This window comes from Arvicanthis niloticus, chromosome 4, assembly GCF_011762505.2.
Source record: "Arvicanthis niloticus isolate mArvNil1 chromosome 4, mArvNil1.pat.X, whole genome shotgun sequence".
NCBI classification, from domain to species: Eukaryota; Metazoa; Chordata; class Mammalia; order Rodentia; family Muridae; genus Arvicanthis; species Arvicanthis niloticus.
The window spans coordinates 73,904,048-73,920,333 of record NC_047661.1 but is presented as its reverse complement, the minus strand read 5'-3'; the positions used below and the strand labels follow the sequence as shown (position 1 = coordinate 73,920,333).

Genomic DNA, 16,286 nt, shown 5'->3' with positions numbered 1-16,286 from the left:
CATAGCTTGAGAAGGATGGGAAGGAAATGGCACTTAGGAGGTAGGACCTAGTTGTAGAAAATGGGTCACTGTAGCCACGTCCTGAGGGCCATGCCTTGCTCCTGGCCTCTCTGGTTGTCTTTCTCTGCTCTAAGTGGCATGAGGTGCGCTGGCTAGCTCCATCACACCTCTGCCTTTCCACAGATCTATAAGCAATAGAACTAGCCAACCATGGTGGAAAGCCTCTGAAGCCACGAATCAAAAGAAATAGATCTTTCCTCCTTTCAGTTGATTTTCTATGGTGTTTTGTCAGTGATGGAAGGCTGGTTAAATAAAATTTTAGGTATTTACATAATTATGGTTATGCAACTTTGTTCTCAGTCTTGCCACATACCTAATGATGGTCCCTTTCTTGTGTAACTTGTATTCTTCTTGTGTTGGTAATTAGTAAGGTTTGGCAGGAAAATATAGGAGAACAGCAGGAAACAAGTCATTGAGGTAACCAACCTTAATTTCCTAGCTGGGAAGAATGGACATTCAGAACGGGGAGAAAAAAATCCCTCTGGTGATATCTGTCATAGTTGGAGAACAGCCTTAGTGGACTCAGTGCACATTGAAGTAACTAGAAAGATAACTAGATAGAGACTCTGAATTAGAAGGCTGGAGAGGGGAAGAGCCTTGGAAAGCTATCTCAAATGAGGAAGACTTGGGCCTCAGAAAGCTACTGTTCCCCTCTTTGTTTCTGTCTACCACTACACGTATCATTGTGGATGCTTTTATGTCTTATGAATGCTTCCTGTAGAATGGGGCCCTTCTTAGCAAGGGCTTTGATTGAGGCCAGCTGTCCAGGGAGGTAGAGGGGGTGCTTGGCCAATGCCTCAGGTGAGTTTCATTAAATCATACACCCTGGTTCAGATCCTTCTCCATTTGTAGGAATTTAGTTTCAAGAAAAAAAAAAAAAGAATTTAGTTTCAAAACCAAAACAAAACACAAAAGCAAGTAGAAAAAGAGTGAAATCAGTGGGACTGACACAACCAGAAACTCCCGTCAAATTCAGATTAAGTTTGTTACCCTGTTTGGTCTGTTACCAGTTGTGTATCCAAGGGTGACTTGAGTTCTGTGTCTTTCTTTGCTGATTAAGGACTTGAACCTATAGGCATAACTTGGGTCTGGCAGTCTGGAGAGGACCCAGCAGTGGTATGCTGAGGCATACACACTAATCTGCTCTGGGGTTAGGGACAAGGCAGCAGTGACCATGAAGTCTGATTTGCAGAATTAGCCAATTTCTGTGGTACGGAAATTCCCTCTGTGGCTGATTTTCAGTCCCTGTCTCCACTGTATATCTGGACCTCAGTGTGCACAGTCAGTTTAGGTTAGTGGTGAGAACTGGCTGTTGTAGGTCACAGTTTGAGTGACAGGCTTGGGCTGAAGTGAAGCAACTGCCTTGACAAGGTCTCAGCAGGTTCAATAGACTGATCTTTGCTCCAGATCTGAACTCACTTCCATTTCAGTATGTTTTGGACTCTTGTCTTTCCAAGGATGACTAATGGTTAGGACTTAGTCTCTTTAGCTTATCCATTTTTTTAAATATTATTTTTATTTTATGTGTTTTGCCTGCATGTTTGTCAGATTTCTTGTAACTGGAGTTACAGACAGTTGTGAGCTGGCATGTGGGTGTTGGAAATTGAACCCAGGACCTCTGGAAGAGCAGCTAGTGTTCTTAACCATGGAGCCATCTCTCCAGCCCCACAGTCTTTATTCATTTTGTTGCCCCTCATACAAATGTATAGGATATTTAATCACTAAGGATAAACAGAAAAATTATCAACATTTCTAGAAATCTTGCCAAGTCTAACTTATCTTGGGTGGCTAGAAAGCCCTGCTCAGATAAATCTGAACACAGGACAGTGTTCCTCTGATGTTGGCTGGCTCTATGCTGTGATGTGGGATTCTCAGCACTTTGGGGGGTTCTGTCTGGGATGACTGCCCCCTCCCCCAGCCTTTCTGGATGAGGAATGAAGTTCCTAGATGCTATTCCTAGGAAACACTATACCCTCTGGAACTACATTCCCAACTCAGACATCAGTCCTAAGTTCAGAACCCCACTGAATGTATCCCGAAATCTTATCATGAGGCATCTTGTAAGGGTCTGTCTGGAATGGCTCATTTTTCTTTTAGCTATGGCTGGCTGCCATGCTCATGCTGAGACTGGCCTACTCTTACGTGAGCTCTGGATCCAAGGCCAAGTAGGCCAGAGTAGTTGTGCATTATAATGCTGGTAGGCTCCCACAGGTGGCTGAAATGGGACCACAACAACCCAGTTCCCCTCATACTGTAGGCCCAGATATAAATTCTGAGAATTTTTAGAGAACACTTGACCAGAACCTTTTGGCCTTGACTCAGGGTCTGGAGCTGCTATGAAACTTAAATGAGATCACACGGTGGTTACTATGTATAAGCTTAGCTCATAAGACTTTCACCACATATTTTCATGCTAAATAAAAGCTAATAGGCTGTTTCCTGAGACTTCTAGAAAAGTATCTGGGAAAGGAGAAGACCATATTCAAAGGTCATATGGATCTCAGCCTTAAGGATGAAGTCAGCAGGAAGAAAATCAAACCATGTTACACAAAGGAAACAGGGTTATCTCAAGGGCAGCATGGATCAAGCAGACAGCAGCCTTTGTCGGGGACAGCTCTGCCAAATGTTGGAACTTATATCTGGGCCTACAGTATGAGGGGAACTGGGTTGTTGTGGTCCCATTTCAGCCACCTGTGGGAGCCTACCAGCATTATAATGCACAACTACTCTGGCCTACTTGGCCTTGGATCCAGAGCTCACGTAAGAGTAGGCCAGTCTCAGCATGAGCATGGCAGCCAGCCATAGCTAAAAGAAATGTTGGAACTGCACTGCCCCAAGCTTTGGGGGCTAAATTGTCCTGGCTCATACTGCTGCTCTGGTCCAAGGGTCAGGATTCAGCAAGAGAGAGAGAGTGAGGGCAGATGTGAAGAATGGAGACCAGACAGAGTATGATTCAGTCCCATTTATTCTCAAGTCTCTCTTCTCTCTTTCCAAGTTTCTTGTTCCTAGTTCAAGTCCCAAGTCTCAAGTTCCTAGTCCCTAGTTCCTAGTCCCTAGTGCCTCCAAGTTCCAAGTTTCCAGTCCCCTCTTCTGTCTGCCTCTCGCCTTTTATAAGTCTCACTTCTTAAGTCATGCCTTTAAGTCACACACACACACACACACACACCCAAGGGAAAATCCTGGGTATATAAAACAAGATGTTATCAGAGTGTGCTCAGCTGTTGTAGGCTGTTGAAAACAAGTCTCTTATCAGGGTATATGGCTCAAGATGGCTGCAAGGATGATAGCCACCTTCTGTCGGCTCCCCACAAGCCTTGGGACTTATAGTGGGACCATAGCTCCTTATAGTGGGAAGAGTTGGATCCAAACCTGCAGCTCCCCCAAGGTCCTGGTCCCAGGCTATTCTGGCTTTGCCAAGCATGTTCCTGATTTAAAGAAGCAGCTATGTTCCTTCGAATTATCAGGGCTTAGGGAAAGCCTTAGGTTGGTACTCAATAACTACCCCTAAATTATTGAGGCAAGATACTGGAAGTTGTTGATACTTGACCATTCTGAGCTTCAAAAATGGCAGTTTCTCATGGTTTAGTCTAAACTTTCAGTAAAAAGAGAGAAAGGAAGAAAAGAGAAGCCCTCAAAGTATCAATTGCCTGCATCAAGAAGCAAAATGTGGCCCTGTGAGCTGTAGTAGTAACTGATGTGGAAAGCCATATCTGTGGATTCAGTCATGGTGCAGATGTTATGGGGGTAACCAACTGTTTATTGAGTGGATTTAAGGCCTTTGCCACAGGAGAAAACATATGTCTGGCACTATAAATATGGCCAAGAACCCATTGTTGGGGAGCTTTGTGGGCCCCCAGGTATCTACTATTATTTTGCTAAAAGTGTCTCTGTATACATAGATCAGTACCATTTCAGACTTCATCAAATAAGTTTCTTTGTGCAGTAGATGGTAGTTAACAAAGAAACTCTCAAATGGTTAAAGTATAGTGCACGAATGTCTGTGGAGTGCTCAGCTATGAATGGGTCTTCTATACCCTAGCCACTTCTCACAAGGCTCAGGGACCATTGTGGAAGAGGGGGAGGAAAAGACTGGTAAAGCCAGAGGTCAGGGAGGACTGGAGAAAAACCAGTGTCTTCTGAACATGATAGTGGTACTGTCCTCCCTGGAGCAAAACAGTGTTTTCTGAATATGACAGTAGTGCTGTCCTTCCTGGAGCAAAATGGTGTCTACTGGACATGACAGCACCACTGAATCCATGAACTGACAGCAGCTGTGGTTCCCTTCATAAGCCCCATACAAGATCAAACCAGTCAATATCCCAGAATGGCTTACAAGTCCCTAGCCCTAGCTAAGGAGCCACTGACAAGTGGGTATCTTCTCGGGGAGGGAAAAGTCACTTTTCTTTAAAAGGTTGTGGCTTTTAGTAGGTTGACCATGCTCCAGTGGATGGCCTCTCACTCACATGTGTATGGGTAACCAAAATTGGATTCAGTGGATTATTAATTTTAAAAAGAGAGAGTAGATAAAGTTGGGAGGCAGTAAGGGTGGATCTGAGAGGAGTTAGAGGGAGAAATGGGGGAGAAAATGAGCAAAATATATTGTATATATCTATAAAATTATCAAAGAATTAATAAAAATATTATATTAAAAAGTAAAACATTGGAGGCTAGAGAGATGGTGTGGCAATTAAAGAGCAAGTACGGTTCTTACAGAGGACTTGGGCTTGATTCCCAGTTCCAGAGATCTCACACCTTCTTCTGGCCTTTCCACACGCCCACGCACAATATACACTTACACATCCAGATACACATACACATAAATAAAAAGAAATTTTAAAACAGAGACTCACTTTGAATACCATACTGTCGAATTTACAGAGATCCACTTGTCTTTAACTCCTGACTGAAAGGATTTAAAGATGTATATCACCAACCAGGGCCAAAAATAAATCTTTAAATCAATCAGTCAATCAAACAAACAAGCAAGCAATAGCAAAATATGGTGGCTAAGCCCATAGTGTTAACAAACACCCTTAGCCCCAGTATTAAGAGGCAGAGGCAAGTGGATTTCTGTGAGTTCTAGGCTAGACAGCCTGGTCTAATTAGAAAGTTCCAGGAACCATCTCAAAAACCAAAACCAAAACCAAAATAAAAACAGACAAAAATGACCAAAAGAAAAACCAACCAACCAACCAACCAACCAGCCTCCTTCCAGTTCATACTTTTACCACAATCACAGATCTGCACCCAACTGCCCACCTGGAAGCTCCTCCTGGTTTCTACCTGGGACACCCAGGTGAGACACCCACACACCAATTCCTCCAACTGCTGGGATCCCAGTAAGCTCAGCAGATGTGAGCTCTGCCCCATCCTTCTGGAGCTCCATCTTTCTTCCAGTCCACACCTGTCTTAGTTAGGGTTTCCATTGCTGTGAAGAGACAACATGACCAAGGCTACTCTTATAAAGAAGAACATTTAATTGGGGCTAGCCTACAGGTTCAGTCCATTATCTTCAAGGCAGGAAGCATGGCAGTGTTTAGGCAGGCATAGCACTGGAGATGGAGCTGAGAGTTCTACATCTAGTTTTGAAGGGAACCAGAAGACTGACTCCTAAAGCAGCTAGGAGGAGGATCTTAAAGCCCAGCCCTACAGTGACACACTTCCTCTAGCAAGGCCACACCTATTCCAAGAAGGCCACACCTCCTAATAGTGCCACTTCCGGGGGCCAAGCATATTCAAACCACCACAATACCTGTACCTACAATTGCATATCTGTACCCTACTGCCCACCCCACAGCTCTGCATGCCTCCCAGAATACCTGCTCTCATTCAAGACATCCAGATGAGACACCCACGCCCCAATCTCCAGCCTGCAGGGACCCCAGCAAGCCCAGAAGCTGTGAGCTTTGCTACATCCTTTCAGAGCTCCATTTTCCTTTTGCAGCTCCATCTTCCTTCCAGTCCCCACCTCTACCTGAAATCACTCCCCAGCTCACAGCGCTGCCTCCATCCCAGAAGGCCAGCTTCCACTTGGGACACCCAGTACTATCCATCTTCTGGTCTACACCTCCACCTATAATCAAGGATCTGCACCCCACACCACAGCCCTCAGCTCTGCCTTTCTTTTGGGAGGCCTGCTGCCATCTGACACAACCAGTCCCAGAGGCTTGCTACTGCCAGGGATTACCAGGCCAGCCAAAGAGATTACCAGATGGCTAAAGATAAGCTCAAAAGGATAATCAACAGAACTCAGTACAATAAGGCACCATCAGAGCCCAGCTTTCCTACTACAGCAAGCCCTGGATATTCTAACACACCTGACTATATGTTAAGACTATGATCTTAAATCTCATCTAACAAAGATGATAGAGGCCTTTAAAGAGGATATAAATATATCCCTTAAAGAAATACAGGAAAATACGATCAAACAGGTGAAGGAAATGAATAAAATGGTCCAAGATCTAAAAATGTAAATAGAAGCAATAAAGAAAACACAAATGGGGACAACCTTGGAGATGAAAAACCTAGGAAAGATAACAGGAACTACAGACCCAAGTATCACCAACAGAATACAAGAGATGAAAGAGAATCTCAGATGCAGAAGATACAATCAGTCAAAGAAAATGTAAATGTAAAAAGTTTGTAACTCAAAACATCCAGGAAATTTGGGACACTATAAAAAGACCAAACCTAAGAATAATAGGAATAGAAGAGGAAGAAAATTCTCAGTTCAAAGGGCCAAAAAATATCTTCAACAAAATTATAGAAGAAAACTTCTGTAACCTAAAAAGAAGATGGCTATAGATGTATAAGTAGCCTACAGAACACCAAATATATTGAACCAGAAAAGAAAATCCTCCCACCACATAATAATCAAAGCACTAAATGTACAGAACAAAGAAAGAATATTAAAAGCTACAAGGGAAAAAGGCCAAGTAACATATAAAGGCAGACCTATCAGAATTACGTCTGACTTCTCAACAGAGACGTCAAAAGCTGTAAGATTCTGGACAAATGTCTTGAAGACCCTAAGAGACCACAGATGCCAGCCTGGACTACTATACCCAGCAAAACTTTTAACCACTATAGATGGAGAAACCAAAATATTCTATGACAAAATAAAATTTAAACATCTTTCTACTAATCCAGCCCTACAGAGGATACTAGAAGGAAAACTCCAACATAAGGAGGGTAATGACACCCAACAAAACAGGAAATTAATCATCTCACAGAAAAACTAAAGAAGAGAATCACATACTCACACAGAACCACCACCAACATCAAAATAACAGTAGCTAACAATCACTGCTCATTAATATTTCCCAACATTAATGGACTCAATTCACCAGTAAATAGACACAGGCTAACAGATCAAATACATAAACAGGATCCATCATTCTGAGACATACAAGAAACACATCTCAACAACAAAGATAGATAATACCTCAGGTTACAGGGATAGATAAAGGTCTTCCAAGCAAATAGACCCAAGAAACAAGCTGGAGTAGACATTCTAATATCTAAACAACAACAACAACAACAACAACAACAACAACAACACCCAAATAGACTTTCAACTGAAAAAAGTCAAAAGAGATGGGGAAGGGCACTTCATACTCATCAAAGAAAAAATCCATCAAGATAATGTCTCAATTCTGAACATCTATTTTTCTTTGAGAAAATCAACAAGATAGATAAACCCTTAGCCAAACTAACTAAAAGGCACAAAGACAATATCCAAATTAACAAAGCCAGAAATGATAGGGGAGATATAACAGAAACTGAAGAAATTCAAAATAATCATTAGAACTTACTACAAAAACCTATACTCTATAAAACTAGAAAATCTAAATGAAATGGCTGATTTTTTTCTAGACAGATACCACTTATCAAAGTTAAATCAAGATCTAGACAGTCCTATAACCCTTAAGAAAATAGAAGTAATCATTAAAAGTCTTTCAAACCCTCCCCCCACCCCCACCCCCCAAAAAAGCCCAGGGTCAGATGGTTTTAGTACAGACTTCTTCCAGACTTTCAAAGAAGAGCTAATACCAGCACTCTCAAATTATTCCACAAAATAGAAACAGAAGGAACACTGCCAGACTCATTCTATGAGGCCATAGTAACCATGACACCTAAATCACACAAAGACTCAACAAAGTAAGAGAATTTCAGACTAATTTCACTTATTGAAGACTTATTCATATGGAAGCAAAAATACTCAATAAAATTCTCACAACTGAATCCAAGAACACATTGAAAACATCATTTACCATGATCAAGTAGGCTTCATTCCAGGGATGTAGAGCTGGTTCAATATATAAAAATCTATCAACCTAATCTATTATATAAACAAACTGAAAGAAAAAAAATCACACGATCATCTCATTAGATGCTGAAAAAAGCCTTTGACAAAATCTAACACCCCTTCATGTTAAAAGTCTTGGAGAGAGCAGCAGGGATACAAAGCACATACCTAAACATAATAAAAGCAATATACAACAAGTGAATAGCCAACATTACATTAAATGAAGATAAACATAAAGCAATCCCACTAAAATCAGAGACAAGGCAAAGCTGCCCACTCTCTTCTTACCTATTCAATATAGTACTTGAAGTTCTAGCTAAAGCAATAGGACAAAAACAAAGGAGATTAAGAGGATACAAATAGGAAAGAAAGAAGTCAAGTAATCACTATTCAGGGGTAATATGATAGTATACATAAGCGGCCTCCAAAATTCCACCATAGAACTCTTAAGCTGATAAACAACTTCAGTAAAGTGGCTGGATACAAAATTAATTCAAAGAAACCAGTAGTCCTTCTTTATACAAATAATAAAAAGGCTGAGAAAGAAATCAGGGAAACAATGGTCTTCACAATAGACACCAATAATGTAAAATATCTTGGTGTAACTCTAACCAAGCAACTGAAAGACCTATATGACAAGAACTTCAAGCCCCTGAAGTAAGAAATTGAAGAAGATATCAGAAGATAGAAAGATCTCCCATATTCATGGGTCAGTGGGATTAAAATAGTGAAAATGATCATCTTATCAAAAGCAATCTACAGGTTTAAAGCAATTCCCATCAAAATCCCAACATAGTTCTTTTTTTTGAACATATACAGAGTATTCTTAACAGGCCTTGAAAGAGCAATTCTCAACTTCATATAGAAAAAGAAAAATCCAGGATAGCTAAATCAATTCTGAACAACAAAAGAACTTCTGGAGGAATCACTATCCCTGATCTGTATGTACTACAGAGCAATAGTGATAAAAAAAAAAAAAAAAAAAAACCCACATGGTATTGGTACAAAAACAGACAGGTTGATCAATGGAATCGAATAGAAGATCCAGAAATAAACCCACACACCTATGGACACTTGATTGTTGACAAAGAAGCCAAAGCCATACAACAGGAAAAAAAACCATCTTCAACAAATTGTGGTGGTCCAACTGGATGTCTGCATGTAGAAGAATGCACATAGATCCATATTTATCACCCTGCACAAAATTCAAGTCCATGTGAATCAAGGACCTCAACGTAAAACTGGATACACTAAGTCTAAAAGAAGAGAAAGTTGGATATACCCTTGAATGAATTGTTACAGGAGACAATTTCCTGAACAGATCACCATTGGCTTAGGGTCTAAGACCAACAATAAACAGGACCTCTTGAAATTGCAAAGCTTCTGTAAGGCAAAGGACACTGTCAAGAAGACAAAATGGTGGCCTACAGATGAGGGGTGGGGGAGATCTTCACTAACCCTACATCTGACAGAGGGCGAATATTCAAAATATATAAAGAACTCAAGAGGTTAGACTCCTGCAAACCAAATAATCCAGTTAAAATGGGGTTCAGAGCTAAACAGAGAATTCTCAACAGAGGAATCTCAAATGGCCTAGACGATCTTAAAGAAATGTTCAACATCCTTAGTCATCAGGGAAATGCAAATCAAAACAACCCAATCAGAATGGCTAAGATAAAAAATTCAAGTGACAGCACATGCTGGACAGGCTGTGGAGAAAGGGGAACTCTCCTCCATTGCTGGTGGGATTGCAAATTTGTACATTCACTCTGGAAATCAATTTGAAGTTTTCTCAGAAAGTTGGAAATAGTTCTATCTTAAGACCCAGCTATACTGCTCCTGCAAATATACCCAAAAGATGCTCCACCATACTACAAGGACACGTGCTCCCTTATGTTCATAGCAGCTTTATTTGTAATACCAGCAACTGGGAACAACCCAGATGTCCCTCAGCTGGAAACAGAAAATGTAGTTCATTTATACAATACAATACTATTCAGCTATTAAAAACAAGAATATCAGGAATTTTGCAGACAAATGGATGGAGCTAGAAAATATTTTCCTGAGTGAGGTAACCTAGACCCAAAAGGACATGCATGGTATATACTCACTTATAAGTGAATATTAGCCACTCCATGGACCTAAAGATCCTAAATAAAAAGGAAGGCCCAAGCAAGGATGTTTGAATTTCACTTCGAAGGTGTAATAAAATAGTCATAGGAGGCAGAGGGAGGGAGGGAATTGGATGGAAGGGGGGGGAGTGGAGTTTGGGGAGATTAGGATCAGGCATGGGGAGAGACAGGAGAGAGGCCCAGAGGGCCAGGAGAACTAATGGAAATCTGTAGTTCCTGGGGGTGAGGGATGTGGAGGGAATCTGTAGGCAGTCCCAGAGACCAGGGATGGGGGAGTCTCCCAGGAGTCAATGTAGATGACTGTACTTGAGATGCCTAAGAGTAGGGATATGGAGCCTAAAGAGGTCACCTCCTGTAGCCAGGCAGAACCCCTAGTGGAGGGATAAAGACACCAACCCACTCATAAAACTTTTGACCCAAGATTTGTCCCGTCTAAAAGAAATATAGGGACAAAGATGAAGCAGAGATTGAAGGAGTGGCCAACCAATATCCAGCTAAGCTGAAACCCATCCCACGGGTAAGCACCAATCCCTGACCCTATTAATGATGCTATTATGCTTGCAACAGGAGTCCAGCGTAATTACCCTCTGCGAGGCTCTGCCCAGCAGCTGACAGATACCCACAGCCAAAGATTGGAAGGAGGTCCGGGACTCTTAAGGAAGAGTTGGGGGAAGGACTGAAGGCTCTGAAGGGGATAGGAACTCCACAGGAAGCCCAACAGAGTCAACTAACCTGGACCCCTTGGAGCTCTCAGAGATTGAGCCACCAATCAACGAGCATATGTGGGCTGGGCCGAGGCCTCCAGTACATATGTAGCAGATGTGTAGCTCAGTTTCCAAGGTTGTCCCCCAACTGAAGCAGGGGCTGTACCTAAAGCTGGTGCCTGACTATGGAGTTCTTTTCCCAAGAGGTCTGCCTTGTCTGGCCTCAGTGGGAAAGGGTGAGCTTAATGCTGCAGAGACATGATGCACCAGGGTAGGGGATACCCAGAGGAGCTTACCCTCTCAGAGGAAAAGGGGGCAGGGGAGGAGGCACTCTGTGAGGGGAACAGTGTTTGGGATGTAAATAAATAATCAAAAAAAAAAAAAAAAAAAAAAAAGAAAAAAAAAAGAAAGAAAGAAAGAAAAGAAAAAGAAAACCAGATTTTAAACAGAGAGATGGGTCAGAGGGTAAAGGTACTTGCTAATAACTGATGACCTGAGTTCAGTCTTCAGGACCCACATATTGGACAGAGAGAACCAACTCCCTTAAGTTGTCCTTTGACTTCTCCACATACACTGTCATGACACACATGCTCCCACACATACTATACAAATAAATGTGAACACAAGAAGCAAATATGCTTTCTAGAACATTAATCTCCCAATTTATTTTAGCACCTGAACATACACAACACTCAGACGAATAAATAAATAAACTTTCACAGAGAGAAATTTGGATACAATAGAGAGAAGATGATAAAGAGATACAATTAGAAATTATGCTGTGACTAAAAGCCAAGGAAAGCCGGACACTTCCTTGGTAGAAGCCAGGAGAGAGATGTGAAAGTTCCCGCCAAGAACCTTGAGAAGCAACATTTTGTTAATACTTTTAGACTTCTGGTGTCTGGGACTCTGACAGTGACATTTTTGTTTGTTTAAACCACCTAGCTTGTAGTTCTTCATTATAGTCCCAGAAAGCTAACAGAGCCTTCTTCCAGGGATGACAAACTACAGTGTTTCAAGATACAATAGCACAGGCAGAAAAAAATGAACAGTATTTTAATCTCTAGGGCCCCAGACAACTGAGGTGTGGGGGCCATTCCCATGGAAATGAGCTGTGTTCCCTAATATGACCAGAGAGATGTTTGTTCAGATACAACAAACCTAGCTTTGTAACATGCAGTGTGGCTTGCGCACACATGCACCCCACTCACTACACTCCATACATTTGTCCCTGCCTTTGGTTGTCCTTGCATTTCCACATTTGTAGTCAAAGCTTCAACACAGTCTTTTTCCTCCCCCGCGGTCCACAGCAGAGCAGGTCATATGCTTGTTAGCTTTAAAGTCTGTTCACCTGTTAGGACCACACATTTGTCCTAGGGAGATACAGATTATTGTCAAGACTCTCCTGGGAAGTACTTCTTATGAAAAATCCAGAAGGTGGAGAGTGAGTCCCTGCAGCCTTATTTCAGAGGCTGTTCTGAAGGGGATTGAGGGCAGACTTTCCCTGGGGGATTCAGCCGCTGTGACAGGAGTGGAGATAGGTGCCGCTTCTGGAGGGGGAGAACCGCATGCAGAACAGTGTGGAACTCACCAGAAGTTCTTTTATGTCAAAGGTTTGTCAGGATCCAGCTTTATAAATAAGGCTAAACCAACACAAGAACAGATGATTGTAAGTCAACTGGTTTTTATTTGATGAAATCAAGCAAGGAGATACAGAAAGACATTTCTTGTATCTCTATCTTTCAACTTTCTTAAAAAACGTAATCAACTTTTGGCTGGTGGTAGTGACATACACATTTAATACCAGCTCACAGGAGGCAGAAGCAGGGTAATCTTTGTGAGTTCAAGGTAACCCTGGTTTTTATAGTGAGTTCTAGGCCAGTGAGGGCTACACAGTGAAACCCTGTCTCAAAAATAAATTAATTTTTGGCTCTTGAAATCATTACCTTCCTTCACCTTTACCATGTCCCCCACTACTTCATGATTCATTAATACTTCTATTAAGAGGTAGCCTGAGCCAGCTGATATGGAAGGGTTTAGTGAGTATCCTAATAAACTTTTCTTGTCAACCTCTCAGTCTTGGCACATGAGAAAGGGGTCTCAATTGAGGAATTGCCTATATCAGATTGGTCTGTGGGAGCACAAGTTCTGGGCTAAGAAGGCTAGGCATGAGCCTGCTCACTGAAGCAGCGTTCCTCTGTGGGACACTACCTTGAGTTCTTACCTGGACGTCCCTCAATGGTGGACTGTGACCTGAAGTGTGAGCTAAAATAAATCTTTTCTTTCTTTAAACTGAATTTGTCCAGGGCATTTTATTACAGCAACAGAAGCAATCTAGAATAGAAAGACTTGGACGACAAGCTTACAGCCTGGAATGGAGCTGCAAACCGACTGTGGACTCAGATCATTAATACCAGTTTTCCACTGACGTGAATCTATGCTTTGCTCATTTTTTTCTTTCAATTGAAAATGAAGTTGGGATGCACCAATCCTGGAACCATAGCAACCTCCTATGTTGCTATGCGATACAGTCCTGGAATTGGATCAAAGGATATCTCACTTCCAATTCTGATGGATACTGGCAAATAGGCCTTTCACTAGCAATCTATAAGAATGCCTATAGCCACAGATCTGGGTATATAGCTCAGTGGTCTAGTGCCTAGCATGCACAGCCTTGAGGTTTGATTAAGCACTGAAATATACCCTACCTGCAAAACCAAACCAAACCAAACCAAAAACCAAAATCAAAACCAAAAACAAAAAAAAACCAAAAAACAACAACAACAACAACAACAACAAAACCCAACAAACCTAAGCCAGGTTTGGTATCCTAATTCAAGTCTGTAATTCAGGTACTCAGGAAGTAGAGGCAGAGGATGGGAATTCAGTTATTCTTTGCCACATAGCAATTTCAAGGCCCCCCAGGTAAAAAAAAAAAAAAAAAAAAAAAAAAAAAAAAAAAAAAAAAAAAAAAACCTTGTCTCAAACAATAAACACTCAAATTAGAATCCAACTTCAAAGCATTTAACTTGTTCTGTGCATGGCATGAAAGTCAAAATTTCTGCGTGTTAAACAATGAAAGCAAACAATCCTAATGCAACCCAACCTCCAAAAGAGACAGCGGCAGCTTCTTACCTGTTGCCTCTGTGTATAAAGTCTTCTCATCAATACTTTGAATAGTACAGGAAATAAAAAGTTTCCTTCCTTCAATTTTTTGAAGTTGGCTATTTACCACAACAACAGAAAGAAGGGGGATAGGTCTGCAGAAGGGAGAAAAGTTTTTTTGTTAGATCTATGTAATACCAAAAGATTATCAGGTGCACAACAGAGTGGAAAGTCATACCCAATGCCAGTGAGTGGTGACTATGTTAGCTTGAACATTCCTTAGAGTTCCCACACCAACAGTTTCTCCTGCTTCCTTTCTCCCACACTACTGCCTGCAGGGAGGAGCAGGCATGTGGTCCCAGACTGGGCTTCTGGGCTTCAGTTCAAAGAGATTGTGGGAGAGATTTTCCCATTAGGAGACCCAGAACCTAGTCTGATGCCAGTATCATGAAGACAGGAAAACAGGCCATGGGGGTAGTCCTTGTCAGCTTCTCTCCTCTTCTCAACATTTCTTGGGCCAGTTAGATGGCTCAGTAGGTGAATACTTTTGCAGCCAAACCTAATGTCCTGAGTTCAGTCTCAGGGACACACATGGTAGAAGGAGATCCTGCAAGTTGGCCTCTGACCTCCACATGTATGCTGTGGCATACATGTACCCCACCCAGACATAATGAATATATAGATATAATTAAAATTTTTCTTATCTACTTCTTTTTGGAGCACTTGTCTAGCAACAGCCAGTGCTATCTGTAGAACTTGCTATGATGATATAAACATCCCATAGCTGAGCTGTCCAATGTGGTAGCCACATGTGGCTACATCAGATCACTTGAAATGTGGTTAGTATAAATGAGAAATTGAATCTTACAGTTTATTCCATTTTAATTAACATGTACTTAAATTTAAGTAGCTACATGTGCCTAGTGGCTAGTCATTTGGGGAATCCTGGAGACAGAATTGAGTATCATAATGAAAATGACCTTCTTTGAAGGTCAGAGGCTGATGTAAAAGTCATGGAAGTGTCCTGTGCTCCAACAGCACCACCATGTGGACGAAGGGACTCTAAGACACAAGGAAGTTGTCACTGTGACTGCCCACTGGCCCAGGTGTCCCTCTTGTGACCTTTTAACATGCCCTCTCCTTTAGCTTTTGCTGACCCCATTGATGGAGAGAGACATCAGGATTTCTTTTCTCTTGGTATCCCCTCAAGATTTGTCAAGGTCCTGGGTTGGGGATATTTTGCTTTCTTTTCTGTTCAGCATCAGATTTTCTTTTTAAAAAAATCTTTTTAAAATTTTAAAATTATGTAGGCTTGTTTTTGTGATAATATATGCAGGTTAGTGCAGTTTCCCAAAGAGGCCAGAGGAAGACACTAGATCCCCTGGAACTGGGTTACAGGTAGTTGTAAACTCAATAATGTGGGTGCTGGAAACTGAACTCTGGTCCTCTGCAGAGCAGTAAGTGCTCAGCCTCGCACCCATCTCTCCAGTTCCCTTTAAGACTTCTATTTACTTGTCTACTTACTTTTTGTGTGTGGATGTGTGTAGGGCAGATGTGTGTGTTTTATGGAGAATGTTTATAAGGGAGGCCAGAGAACAACTTTTGAGAGTTGTTTTTTTCCTACCTTGCTAAGGTAGGATCTACTCCAGGCTACTTGGCCTGCACATTGCTGGCTGATTCTATCTCTGTCTCCCGTTTTAATGCAGAAGTGCTGGGTTACAGATTCCTGCCATGCTCAGCTTGATTCTTTAATTATTCTGAAGCTGTTCTTCTGTACCTACTATCACTTTATTTATTTATTTTTGAGTACAAATTGATTTTTGCTTATCCCAGTTTTCTTCTGGTTAACTTTTGTCTGATATATCTTCCTTCTTTTAAAACTTTGCTGTGTCAGGCCAGGCATAGTGCTGGACACCCTTAACTTAGCACTCAGGAGGCAGAGGCAGGAAGTCTCTGTGAGTTCAAGGCCAGCCTGAT

The 16,286-nt window shown here is 41.7% G+C and overlaps 1 protein-coding gene across 2 annotated transcripts in view; it reads right to left on the bottom strand.

Annotated features, from left to right (window-relative positions):
• Positions 1–5,372: 5,372 nt before the first annotated feature.
• Positions 5,373–16,286, bottom strand: part of Them4 (thioesterase superfamily member 4) — a 32,302-nt gene continuing 21,388 nt past the window's right edge. The window contains exons 5-7 of one of the 2 annotated variants that reach the window (XM_076932847.1): positions 14,340–14,464; positions 12,796–12,847; positions 5,373–5,488 (exon numbers count right to left, since the gene is read on the bottom strand). In XM_076932847.1, the coding sequence (XP_076788962.1) occupies positions 12,807–12,847; positions 14,340–14,464 (166 nt within the window). In that variant the 3' untranslated portion in view covers positions 5,373–5,488; positions 12,796–12,806. Of the gene's footprint in view, positions 5,489–11,843; positions 12,848–14,339; positions 14,465–16,286 lie in introns of those variants that run through there. The other variant, XM_034500281.2, reaches the window with a different exon arrangement.